This window comes from Falco rusticolus, chromosome 18 (assembly GCF_015220075.1).
Source record: "Falco rusticolus isolate bFalRus1 chromosome 18, bFalRus1.pri, whole genome shotgun sequence".
NCBI classification, from domain to species: domain Eukaryota; kingdom Metazoa; phylum Chordata; class Aves; order Falconiformes; family Falconidae; genus Falco; species Falco rusticolus.
Window position 1 is genome coordinate 2,282,451 of NC_051204.1, and position 13,365 is coordinate 2,295,815.

Here is a 13,365-nt window from a genome sequence, read left to right on the forward strand (position 1 = left end):
AAAATGGAGAAATTCAGGCCCAAATTCCCCTTGCTAAGGGGGCTGGGGCTTTCTAGCAGGAATAATTATGTGTGTTTACATATATTTTTATATATATATATATGGAGAAGACCCCAGGTGATGGCCTGGGGTCCATAGTTGGCTCCGAGGGCAGCCCCATCCCTGGGCACAGCTGGGAGCGATGCTGTGCTGGATGCTTTGTGCTCAAGGAGTTGTGTCCCCATCACGGGCTGCTCCAGTTCCCTGGGGTCCACCAGCACCCCTTCTGCCCTGCTCTGCTTTGGTACCGGCACCCAGCATCCTGGTAGAACTAAACCACCAAAATCACAAGCTCAGCCAAAACCAAAACCCTTGGCCAGGGCAGAGTTCAGGTTATTTTGCAGAGCTGCAAGCTGCCTGCCAGACACCCAGTGCCCGTCCCGGGCCTTTCTGGGCAGGGGGGTGCGTTTTGGAGAGAGGGTCTGGGGTGTGGCAGACAGGAGAGGCAGGAGAGCAGGCAGGACGCAGATGGGGATGGGGATGGGGATGGGGATGCAGATGCAGATGCAGATGCAGATGCAGGTGGGGATGGGGATGGGGATGCGGATGCAGATGGGGATGGGGATGCGGATGGGAATGGGGATGCAGGTGCAGGTGGGGGTGAGGATGGTGGTGGGGATGCAGATGGGGATGGGGATGCAGATGCAGATGCAGATGCAGGGGGGTTATGGGGATGCAGATGGGGATGGGGATGGGGTGGGGAATGGAGATGAGGATGGGGATGGGGATTGGGATGGGGATGGAGATGGAGGTTGGGATGGGGATGGGGATGCTGATGGGGATGGGGGTGGGGATGTAGTTGCGGATGCAGATGGGGTTGGGCAGTGCTGCCTGCCATACTGGGGCCAGCAGAGCTTCCTGTGCAGGCAGGGCTTGAAGGAGCATCACTGCCCCCAGCCTATGTGCATGCCTGTGTCCAGCCATGCACACACATGTCAGGGCATGTGTTTGTAAATGTGTGGATGCACAATCCCAGCATCGCAACATCTCCTTTGAGCTCTCTACCTTCCTCTAGTTCCCAGATGCCACCTGGAGCTGACCAGGGAGCAGCATGACCCTTGGCGTGCCCCCTGCACCCCATCCCGGCGGCATCCCCATCTCCCACAGCCTTTAGCCAGCAGTTTCCCAGCTCAGCAGCATCCAAGGAGCAGGCGAGAGGGCTCCGGGCCCCCCTGGGCATCCCCCTGGGCCCACCCGAGGGGTCCCAGATCCTGCCCAGAGCAGGTTTAGGGGGTTGCTGGGGGCTGGGGGTGGCCAGACTGGGCAGTGCCAGGTGGGGGGGTCGTCCCCCTCCCGTGCTGCTCCTCACATCCAGCCCCCAGCTTGGGGCAGGGGGGGCGGGGGGTGGAGCCTGCTATATTACCAGATCCAGGGGCTGAGACATTCAGTCTCGCACAGAGCCGGAGCCCATTGGCACCGGGCGGGGACAGCGAGGCGGGGGGAGGGGGTCACGGCCGGGCAGGACCACCCGAACGGGACTGAGCATCCGCTGCAGGAAAGGGTCCAGGAGGAGGACGGGGCTGGGAAGGGGTCAAGGGGAGGTGGGTGCTGGGTCGCCCCTTTGGAGCCGGGGTCCTGGTGCGGCCCCCCCCCACCGCAGGGCCATGCAGGGGGAGCTGGGGTGTCCCTGGCCCCTCGGGGACTGACCCGACCACCCGTGGATAGGGCAGCACGGGGCTGGCTCCAGCTATGGGGGGCCCATGGCAGCCCCCCGGCACCTGCATGCTGCCGGTCCTGCTGCTCGCACTCCCGATGCTCCGGGTAAGTGTCCCCGGGGACGGGGGCGGGGGCGGGGGGACAGGGTGGGCAGCGGGGGCGGTGGTCCCCTGCCTGCGACAGCCACCGCAGGGTCCGGCCAGCCCCGGGGACGGGCTGGGCAGGGCTCGGGGCACTTCGCCATCCCTGTCCCCATCCCTCGTGCTGTCCGAGCGGGTGGGCGATGCCAGGACCCCCTGCACTCCCCAGGGCTGGGACCACCGCTCGGGCAGCCAGGGCAGGCAAACCCCCGCGGGGTCAGCTCTGGGGGATGCTCCAGGCCATCCCCGAGGGGGGGGGGGGGATCCCTGCTCCCTGCTCTGCCCTGCCTCGGGGACTGTCCCCTCTGTCCTCACGTTGGTCCTGGCGCCGGCTTTGCTGACATCATCCCCCACACCTCGAAGGTGCCCAGGCCCCAGAGACCTGGGGGAGCACCCAGAGGTTACGGTGGCTGGGGGGTGCAGGGGGCAAGGACCACACGTGGGGTGCTCCCCATCCCAGGCGGAGCCATGGGGGTGGCTGGCTCCGAGCCCCCACTGGAATGGGGGGACACGGCGTGGTGTGCTGCCGGAGCGGTGTGCAGCGAGCCTGGCAGCCACGTTGGCAAAGCATCCTCAACTGATGACACCGTCACACCGCCTCGGTAGTCCCTCGCGAGCGGCTCCGGTGGGAGGGGGCTCTGGTGGGAGTGGGCTCTGGCTCGGCGGTCTTCTGGATGCCTTCAGGATTTCTCCCAGCACTGTTTCACTCTGCAAGTTCTTTAGCAAACATAGAAGGTTTGGATAACGGAGAGGAAAAGAAAAGGAAAAGAAAGGGAATGGGGGAAAGGAATGGGAAAAGGAAAGGGAAAAGAAGGGGAAAAAGGAAATCTGAAAGGAAAAAGGGGGAAGGGGAAGGGGAATGACAGGAAGGAAGGAACAGAAAAAGAAAGAAAGAAAGAAAAAGAAAGAAAGAAAGAAAGAAAGAAAAAGAAAGAAAGAGAGAGAGACAGAGAGAAAAAGAAAGAAAGAGAGAGAGACAGAGAGAAAAAGAAAGAAAAGAAAGAAAGAAAAAGAAAGAAAGAAAGAAAAAGAAAGAAAGAAAGAAAAAGAAAGAAAGAAAGAGGGAAAGGGGAATGAGCAGGGAAAGCAGGCAGGGCTGGAGGAGCAGGAAAGGAGCTGGAGGGCAGGAAAGGACAAGACTCAGCCAAGTGATGCTTTAATGACCCACACTTCCCTCCAGTCCTTGGGTCCTCTTGCCCACCCTCATCCCTTTATTTCTCCAGCTTTGATATCTCTGTCCGCACACCTAAACCCATCACCAACCCAATCCCATGTCTTGGCCCAAAAACCCTGCCCTTGACATGTCCTGTATCTGGATGCTGCAGCCCCCACCGCATCCCCCCATGGGCATGGGCATGAGCATGCCTGCTCTCGGTTCAGCCTCAGTCTCCCAGCTCTCCAGTTGGAAGCCAAGGGGGCAAACCCCCAAAGTGGGGATTCCCAGGCAGCCCCATCCCAGGGCACTGAGCCACCACATCCCTTGCATTTTTGGGAGCTGTGGGGTCAGGGCGTACTCCTTGGTATCTCAGCACTTCTGCTAGCGAACCCAAAAACCTTCAGGAGGTCAGCGTGCCCATTTCATAGTATCTCCCCAAAGAGCTGGGCGAATTGACAGCTGTTGTCAGTGCCTCCACTTAAAATACACCAGCCTGAATGTGAGCAAAATCCAGCCATCAAGGGAAGGATTAGACATGCCCAAATAGGTGTTTTTTAAAAATCTCTAATTACTTGGTTTCCTTGTTCAGGCTTTGAAAGTGCTCGCCTCTGCCTCGCTGATGGGGTCAGCCCCTCGGTCTTTAAGCTCAGCTCCTCTGCTTGGCACTTGCATCTTGGAGGAGCTGTGCCCTTAAGCATCACATGCTTTCAGAGGGAATTAGAAATAATTGAAGTGGTTCTTTATGGTGTTTACAAGGCAAACAGTAGAAAGCTAAGGAAATGTCAGGGTCCAGCATAGGGTTACATAGATACGGTCTCCTGTGGCTGGCTGCTGCAGAAATAGTGAATATTGGCTGGTACCCTGCCTGCTCGGGTCTTTCAATGCTCGGCATCCTACTGTCTGCCCTTTCCCCACTCCCAAGGTGCAGGCAACACACCCCGACTGCTCCATCGTCCTCTATTTCCAAGAGCAAGAAGCTGAATGTCTGGAGATTATCAGGAGCGAAAGCCAAACACCAGCCCCGTCTGGACCCCCCAGGCAGCAGGGTGAGTGTGAGCTGCCTGCCCTGCATGGAGTTAATCTCCCTCAGGAGCGGGGGGGGGGGGGGTGGGGGGTGGATTTGCTAAGGGGGTCTTTGGGGGATGAACCGTGGTAGGGGGGTTGCAGAGTGCACATGGATTCAGAAAAGCAGGTACTTTCAGGAATATGGAGAGCAGAGCCAAGGCAAAGGCTAAGGAGCATCCCTGGGAAGCCCTGAAAAATGCTGCTGCAGGGAGAGATGGGGGCTGAGGTTGCAGCCAGGGGCTGTGGGTGGGCTGAGGGATGCAAACAACTGCAGGGGCTGAGTCCCCCCAGATTTATGGCACTGGGCAATGATGGTGTGGTCCATGCCCCCTGCCCCACTCCTGTCCTCCCTGCACTGATGCTCTGGGGCCAGGCAGGGCTGTGGGCATGGGTGATGCAGAGCCCTGGCCATCAGCACAAGTGTATTTGCTTGGTACTTTTCACCACTTTGTGCCTTCTTGCTTTCCTAATTCAGTTAGTTTTAATGCTAAACATGTTCTGAGCAACTTAATTTTTACATATCCAGGACTTTTAAACCAATTAACTAATAGAAAAATAGTTTTGAAGTGCTGCTTTTGTCCATTTTTTTTGTAATTGCATTTCAATTTCCATCCAAAAGCAGCTTGGCTCAAATTCTGGGTAAAAATTATCACCTAGTGAATAAGAAATGCGTCATTCAATGGGTTTCATCTAACACAAATGTAAAAATTAAGCATCTCAATAAATGCATGTTAAGGTGCATAATTGCTTAAGTAACTGTGCAGAGATATAACGTATCATCCAGCTCAGCAGAGAAAAGCCAAGTTGATTGGAAAAGGTCCATTTTGCAGCCTAGATCATGCCAGCCAGGGGGGAGGAATCTCACTGTAGGAAAACAACCAAGAAGAATGAATGCAGAATTAAAATCAGTATTTAATCTCAGGTTTCCTGCCTGACTGCTGCCTCCGCTGCCCACCTGAACTGGATTTATCCCTTCCCCCTTACTTGCTTGTGCCAGCGTGGGGAGCATCCCGTGGAGAGCGTGACAGCTTGGGGGGAAGGCTCAGATGCCCTGGGTGGTGGCAATATAGCATAAAGGAACAGGACAGGGACCTCAGGCTTCAGCATCCCACTGGGGAACCTGCCATGGGGCCCCAAAACTGGTTAGAGATCACAGCTGCGGTGCGTTCACTTCAGTCTGCTCCTGTGCTCACAACATTTACTGCTCTGAAATAGGTGGGAAGAAATAACCTGCTGGTGAAGCTGGAATGATCACTTTTGGAGGAGTCCAGATACCAGTTAGGGCAGCAAGAAATAAGGAGGTAGCCCTGGCAGGTCTCTGTATGATCAACCAGTAGAAACGCTGAGCAGCTTCCCATCAAACAGCATTTTGAGGGACAGAATGCTCTTTTTTGGCCACATCAAGGAGAACATCCTGAGGATAATGTTGATCCAGGGATATTTCAGCCCTCTACTGGGAAAATGGGAATAAAGCAGGTCACTTTGGGTCTATCCCAACCAAACACCTCGGGCTACCAGACTACACCAGCTGGGAGCCCAGGGACAGGGGACATCGTGGGGAAGTGGCAGCCCCTTGGGATCAACAGTGTGGGGACACTGAAGGCACAGCTTCTGCCTGCGAGGTGGGCAGTGAGGCACACTGCCAGTTCCCTTGATCATGTTTTTTTCCCCCTGTCCACCCCAGAAGTTGCCTCCATCACCTCTTCTCCATGGGAGAGTTATTCGAGTTTTGCGTAGCTCTAAGAAATGTGAGGTTTTTCGAGGGAAGCAGAGTGGGAAAGGGGACTTAAACCTTTTCTCCCCATCCAAGTGGAGGGGTGACTTTATTCCCTGGGAATGCAATGCAGAGCTGCATGAATCCCAGCTCAACCCCTGTGGCATGGGCTGCTCCTCTGGCTCCTGGTCAGGTGGTCCTGCAGCTCTCACCGTGCTGGAAGAGCTTGTCCATACAGCAAGAGATGCATTTATACAGCAGGACTGCTCTGCTATTCAGCCACAGCCAGGTGTTTTGCTCAGACCCCAAAAAATGAAGCAACTGGCTCTCAGTGATGTTCCCAGGTGCCGTGCTCGGCTCAGCTATCCTCCAGAGCAAAAATCAAGACATACCCTGAGGTGGCAATGACAGTCCTGCAAATCCCTCCAAACCTGGCCAGATACATAGAGAACACTTTACTGAAAATCAGAGAAAACCAATTAGATTTGTCTGCGTCCACATTCTCCAGCTGGGAATAGATGTGGCTCGAGGTTAATAATGTATATCTGCAAGGTTAATAACGTACGTGTGCAAGGAGGAGAGCTGTCCGGGAAGTGTGATGTATATGTCTCATCTTGGTATAGCGCAGCACTGATTCTCCAAGGCCCCGCGTCTGCTTGGCCGTGCTCATTTCCAAGGCAATTAGAGAGTCATTTAAAGATGGACTTAGTGCTAGAAAAAAGCAAAAGATGTTTAAGCTAACTGCTTTCCAGCAAGTCTTGCAGTGCTTTCTCCCATCCTCCTTCAGGCTGGAGAGACGCCTAGAGCTCAGCCACCATGGCTGCTGGGTGCAGACACCCAGCACAAACCTGCACTATTTTAGATGCCACCAGGAAAGTCCCAGCCCTTCCAGCACCCTCTTCCCCCATGGTGTCCCCGCAGGAGCTCTGGGTCTGATGTAGCCCCAGGAAATACCAAGTCCCGTCTTGCCGAGGGCTAAAAGGAGATCTGGGCACTGGGGGAGGTTGTTCCCAGAACTGGAGCCAGGATGCTCCTAATTCCTGAGGAGGTACAGCGTGGCCCTGTAGATCGGGTGACGGCTGGGCTGGCTGCTCTCTGCTCTCCCGTTACATTCGCGCAGCCGTGCCTGCTATGGGCTGTGTCTGGGGATGGGGGGCTGTGTGTGTCCCCCTGGCACGTCCCTTCCCAGCGGCACTAACCGTCCCGTCCCTCCCCAGGCTGCCTGACTGAGTGGGATGGAGTGAGCTGCTGGTCAGCTGTGCCCGTGGGCCAGTCCCGAGCTGTCGCCTGCCCTGACATCCTCCACATCTTCAAGAAGTCCAAAGGTGCAGTGTTCCCAATCCAGCCCAGACCACGGATCCCCTGGGTCTGAGGGCTAAGCTGCACCCACCCCTGCCTGCCCGGGATCCTCGTGCCACCCCAGCGCTTCCCCTCTGGTCCCACAGCTCCTGCCCCATCCAAAAGCTTGGCATATATTGCAATCCAAGCAGGTGACGGACAAAAGCAGAGATGTAGAGTGTTGCCACACCAGGAAAGTCCCCAAACCCTTTCATCACCCAGTACCAAGCATCCCCTGTGGGTACTGCACGTGGGGACCTCATCCTCCAACTGGGTGACACCAGGACAGTCCCCCAGCTGGTCAGTGCCTTCCTTTCCCTACCCACACACCAGCCTAATGCTCCTGACCTGCTCAGTAGTGCTCCAAGCCATGCAGATAAAAAATGCAGCATAAAATCATGATTATTTCAAGACCAGGTACTCCCCTTGGGCTGCACCGCTGCTGGGGGAGCTGCTGCCTCCATCCATCTTGGAGGCAGCGGAGTGTGAAGGAGAGCACCCAACCAGTCCCCATGGCATCTGAGCACATCCTCAGCTGGGCATAATTGAAAAGGCGATGGAGGGTTGGTAAATGTTTTGCTTTAGGACAGAAACAACTCAGGAGAGGCTTGATGAAGCCCTCACAGGATGTAAAAGCCCCTTTTTAGCCTTAGTTGCCTCCCACGGTGAGGATTCATGGTTACATCCTGCCCTAAGGTGCCCTGGCGCCTGCAGGCACAGCACCAGAGGGCAGAGATGTCACCTGGATGGGAGGGATGGGGCAGCCAGGCCATTCAGGTACCATGCTGCTGTCACAGCTGGGATGCTGGTTCTGGGACTGAGGCTCCATCCCGGAGAACAGGGTACCATCCCCAGACTGGACACCTTGGGGGTGCTGATGCAGAGGTGATGCCCATGGCTCTCGTGAGGTCCCTTATTGTTGCTGCAGCGCTGATCTGGAGGAACTGCACTGAGTCAGGATGGAGCTTCCCCAGCCCTCCCTACCACAATGCCTGTGAGCTGGAGGCCATCGGCAGTGATAACAACACGGAGGCCAAGGCAAGTGGGTCCCCGGAGCCATGGGCACCTCCCTAGAATCACCCTACCCCACGCTGATCCACGCCACTGGGCAATGAAACATGAAGATGCTCTTGGGGACATCTTGTTGCCCTTATTCCTTATGCTGGGCTACCTGGAGGGATCCGAGCTTGGCTGGGAACAAGCCCAGCCTGGGAAAGAGCTGGGGCCATCACCCTGCCACCTCCCTGCCCATCACAGACCAGCACCTCCCAGCCCATGCTGCCTTCACTCCACTGGTGTTTTCCTTTCCAGAAAAGCTATTTTGTCACCATGAAAGTTCTTTACACCTGCGGCTACTCCACGTCCCTGGCAGCCCTCTTCCTGGCCATTGGCATCTTCCTCTGCTTCAGGTAGGGCTCAGTGCTGGCTGCTCCGTGGGCTGCAGCTGGAGGAAGGCAGGGAAATGATCAGCAGAGGATGGTTGCTCTCAGGCTTCCTCCCCTCGGAGCAGCCAGGCTCTGTCCCTGCCAACACGGATAACCAGGGAGGTATGAGACGAACTGCATCGTTGTCCTTCCCTGCTGACACACAGACCTGAGACCCTCAGGTTGCCCTTTCAAGCCTTGTTTTCGCAGACCTCACTGTGCTGCAGAATGATGCTCTCCACAGGTGGTTGGAGGATGTTCCCCAGCACACCTTGTCCCTGGGCAGCCACCTCGAGCACAGCACAGCCCTGTCCTTCATGATTTCAGAGCAGGAAAACCTTCTCCAGGGCTTTGGGCTTGACCACCGCCAACATATGGTCCCTTGGGCTGGGGTCTAGCCAGGGAAGCGGCTCCTAAAGGAGAAACTTCTCTGCCTGTCTGCTCTCTCTGCTCCTGCCGGGGCACAGCGCATCTCTTCCTCCCATAGGAAGCTGCATTGCACCAGGAACTCTATCCACATCCACTTCTTCACCTCCTTCATACTGCGTGGGGCCGCCGTGTTCATCAAGGACGCCGTCCTCTTCTCAGACGAGTCCATTGACCACTGCACAATGTCAACAGTAAGTCATGGAGTCCCAGCCTGGGCATGGTGCAGGAGAGGGCACCACATGCTGATCGGGGGGATGGGCTAGGTGGATTTGCCGTGGATTTAGCACGGCAAAGAGGAGAGAGAGAGGGAGGCTGAACCTGGGGAGGAAAGGCTGGCTTGGGTGGACTTCAGGAGGTTCACAACAACATTTCTGCATGGGCACTGTCTGCAGAGGACATGTGCTGCCCTCAGAGCTCTCCCTGCTCTCAGACAGTCTCCCAGCAGGGCTAAACCTCTGCACAACCCAGCAGCACCACGTACATGCAAACAGAGCTCACACCGCTGGATGCGCAGATTTGGGGGTGTCAGTAGACTCAGAAACCTCTGCGTGCAGCCCAGATATGACACTATGGGCACCACAGACACGGGTTTCTAAAGAACTTACAATAACAGCTGGTGGTCGTCCACCCACGTCGTGGAAGCCCAGCAAAAAATGCTGCAGGTGACGTGTGGGACCAGTGCAGCACACCTGGGGCTGCAATGAAAGGCCATCACAGGTCTCCTCGAATGGGTGGATGGGGAAGGTGACCATCCCCCATGCCCCCAAGACAGGGTCTGATGCCAGCCAGCACTCCTGAGCCTTCCCCTTCCTTTTCCTCCCAGGTGAACTGCAAAGTAGCCATCGCCTTCTTCCAGTACTCGGTCTTGGCCAACTTCTACTGGCTGCTGGTGGAAGGCATGTACCTGCAGACCCTGCTGCTGCTCACCTTCACCTCTGACAGGAGGTACATCTTGTGGTACATCCTCATCGGCTGGGGTGAGTGCGGGCCCCAGCACATGATTCCCTCCAGCAAGGTTCCATTGACACAGACCAGGGGTAGGCACCGCTTTTGGGGATCACCCGCTCTGACATCCACAGGCACAATGGTCCCCATGGCTGCTCTCAGCCTGACCCCCACCCCAGCATCTCTCTGCATGGCCTTGTGCTCTGTGGGGCACCCATCAGCTCCTGCCAGCCCCTGGCACTGGTTGGCAGCATGATCCTTGCCCTCATGGCATGTGTGCAAAGTCCCTCAAAGGAGAAAATTCTTGCCACTGCTGACCAAAGAGCCTTTGCAGCAGCGTCTGCTGCCAATCCATCCTGAATGTGGTCAGGATGGGACAGAGACAGATCTTTCCTTCTTCCCACACCCATCCAGGGCTGGAAATGTCCATCCCAGGTGCCCAGGTTAGGTGTAAGAGCACACAGCTGGGCAGGAGGGTGACCAGGAGGTGACACACAAGCAGACACGTCACCATCAGTCAGCACCATCTCCTTTTAAACCCCAGAGAAGGGGGAAAGACTGTACCTTCCTGCCACCTCCAGGGCCCCAGACCTGACCTAGACACGTGTTTTGGGGGGCAAGAGATGGAGGGGAGGTGCAGGGGCTCCCCTGAGCCCTAGGGTGACTTTGCATCCCTGCCTGGGTCCTGTCCTTGCAGGTGTCCCCATGCTGACAGTCTGCGTGTGGGTGGTCACCAGGCTGCAGTACGACAACCATGGGTAAGAGCAGCCACCTCTCTTCTTTCTCCAGGCCAGCTTGGCCATGTGTCCCCCATGCAAGTCCCAGGGGATGAACCTGTTTCATAGGAGATTCAGGAGGGGAGAACTGGGGCAGCACTTTATTTTAATGCTATTTCTATTTTCTGGTGGGGCCCATGCTACAGTGGGGCCCCGTTGCAAGAGGTGCTGTGCAACTGGGGCAGGGGGCTGGGGAGGGTGGCAGGTCAAGGCCTGGGCTAAAAGGGTGCAAGTGGGTGGCAGGAGCCATTTCTCCTCTCCCGTAGGTGCTGGGATGACTACACCAGTCTGTACTGGTGGGTGATCAAGGCTCCTATCCTCCTGGCCATATTTGTGAGTATGTCCCCTGAGCACCCCAGGGCTGGGGGACACAACCAGGGGTCTGTGCAGAGCCTGACACCTGCCTTCCCATGGCAGGTGAACTTCCTCATCTTCCTCAACGTCACCAGGATGTTAGCACAGAAGATCCGGTCCCCAGACATTAGCAAAAACTACAAGCAGCAGTACATGTAAGAGCTAACTCGGGCAAGGGGAGCTCTCCTCACTCGGGTTTCTGAAGGGACCCAGGGCAGCAGGGACCCCTCCCTGGAGCTGCACTGAGAAGGACCATCCTTGGAGCCTCCAAGACCTGCCTTTCATGGAAAACCTGTTTTGGGTTAAGACCAAGCTCTTGGGAAAATCTCGTCTCATGGGGCAGCAGGACCATCGTTTGCACCCAGACCCCCACTCATGACACCACTCTCTGCAGGAGGCTGACGAAGTCCACGCTGCTCCTCATCCCTCTCTTCGGGGTACACTACGTGGTGTTCGCACTCTTCCCTGAGCACATCGGTGTGGATGCCCGGCTGTACTTCGAGCTGGTCCTCGGCTCCTACCAGGTGCAAACTGGGGGAGAGGTGTAGGCAGAGTCCTCACGTACCCATCGCATCCCACCCCAAGATCACACCAGGAGCCCCTGGGATGTGCTGCTGGGGCTTTGCACTCTGTAGGGAGGGGACTGTGTCCCAGACACCCCCCTCAACCACTAGGGACAAAGCACAAGGGTTGTAGTCCAGTGAACAACTTGCAAACTTGCACTGCTGCCCTACTGCCCATGGGATGGGGCGAGAGGTGTGGGAGGATGCTAAATGCAGGCAGCAGATGAGCACAGAGGGGTCCAGCCTCTTTCTTTGGGTGAAACTTGCTCTTTCTGTCCTTTTCAGGGGTTCCTAGTGGCTCTGCTGTACTGCTTCCTGAACGGGGAGGTGAGTGTCCCCCCCCCCAAAACCAGTCCCCTGGGCACCACAGCCACACGAGGGCACACAGCTACCCCCAAGGGTGCATGCACACAACCACACAGGGGCATGCAGACATGCATGGGGGTCCCCACCCCCTTGCACCCCAAATCCCTTGTCGAGGGGTGCTGGCAGGTGTCCCTGGGTGCCAGCACCAGTCCGCGGTGTTGGTTCAGGTCCAGGCTGAGATCAAGAGGAACTGGGGCAAGTGGCAATCATCCATGGAGAGCAACGTCTTCAACCTGGCCACCCAAGACTTCACCGCATGATGAGGACAGCGTCTGGGGGGAAATACCTCCTCGAGGATGGTGGTGGTGGTGCTACTCCATGGCTACGGTCCCAGAAACACAATAAAAAGGATTTTGTAGGTTCTGGGTCTGGCATCCTCAGAGGGTGGTGCAGACGGCTGTTGGGAAAGGCTCTGCCTGTCCAGCTGTTGGTGGCTCTTGTGGCTCCCTGTGACGGTGTTTTACCTGCCCAAAGCTCTCCTTGCAGTTTGGTCCGTGTTTTAGGCAAAGGGAAGAGGGCTTCTCTACCTTTTCTGGGTTGGAAATGCAAATATCATTTCACAAAAGACACGGGACATTTTTCATTTGGCACTGCAATGAAAATGCAAGCAGCCTCAGTGCTGAAGGGATTTACTGCTGGCTATTTTCCCCTTCTTCATTGATTTACAAAATTGTCCCCCTTATGGAAAGATGCCTAAACACAGCCCCCAGGAGCCATTCCGGGTGTGGGAGAGGCAAACACAGAGACAGACAAAACCCCACAGCTTTCTACAGGAGTCCCCGGATGGTCTCATGACTCAGTTCCCCCCACAGCTTCTAAAATGTTTCCCTTTCTCCCGTGCCTGTTGCTTCAGCCGCACTCAGCGCTGGGGAAGGTGTCCCACCATCCTTGCCATGCCAGCAGTCCCAGGGGCTGCACACCAGAGGGACAGGACAGTTTGCAAGCAACGGGACTCCCCTGTCTTCACTGGGGGCTCGTTTGACTGCGACTAACAAGGTTTTTGCCAATAAAATCTTGCTCTGAAATCTAGCATTGCTTTGTCAGAGGTTTGGTTTGCTCTACAAACCCAGATAACTTGGTACCAGGCTTGCTAGAGGGTAGAAACCCTGCCAATAACTGGAATGCCTGGAAATACCTCCTGGGGGGGAGAAAAATCTGCTTTTTCTCTGCCTGGTGAAGCAGCCAGGCTCTGGGCATGGCCATGGAGAGGAGATGGAGGAGGAAGGTGAGGAAGAGTGCAAGATAAGTGCCTTATGGGCTCTCCCAGAGGTGCTGGGATGCCATGTCCCCTTTGGGTTGGAGTTGCTGTCACTACACTGCAGCCTGGCCCTGTTCACCCGCACGAGCATCCTTCACCCTCCCTGGACTGAGCTCCTGCCTTGGCAGATGCTGTCACCAGG

At 56.3% G+C, this 13,365-nt stretch overlaps 1 protein-coding gene across 1 annotated transcript; it reads left to right on the top strand.

The window, feature by feature from the left end:
- Positions 1–1,434: 1,434 nt before the first annotated feature.
- Positions 1,435–12,992, top strand: LOC119158836 (vasoactive intestinal polypeptide receptor 1-like). The gene is made up of 13 exons (XM_037411224.1): positions 1,435–1,800; positions 3,914–4,037; positions 6,988–7,095; positions 8,037–8,146; positions 8,420–8,517; positions 9,020–9,152; positions 9,785–9,938; positions 10,604–10,664; positions 10,949–11,015; positions 11,100–11,191; positions 11,431–11,560; positions 11,885–11,926; positions 12,133–12,992. The coding sequence occupies exons 1-13, from the start codon at positions 1,729–1,731 to the stop codon at positions 12,223–12,225; spliced, it is 1,284 nt and encodes a 427-aa protein (XP_037267121.1). The 5' UTR covers positions 1,435–1,728; the 3' UTR covers positions 12,226–12,992.
- The last annotated feature ends 373 nt before the right edge of the window (positions 12,993–13,365 follow it).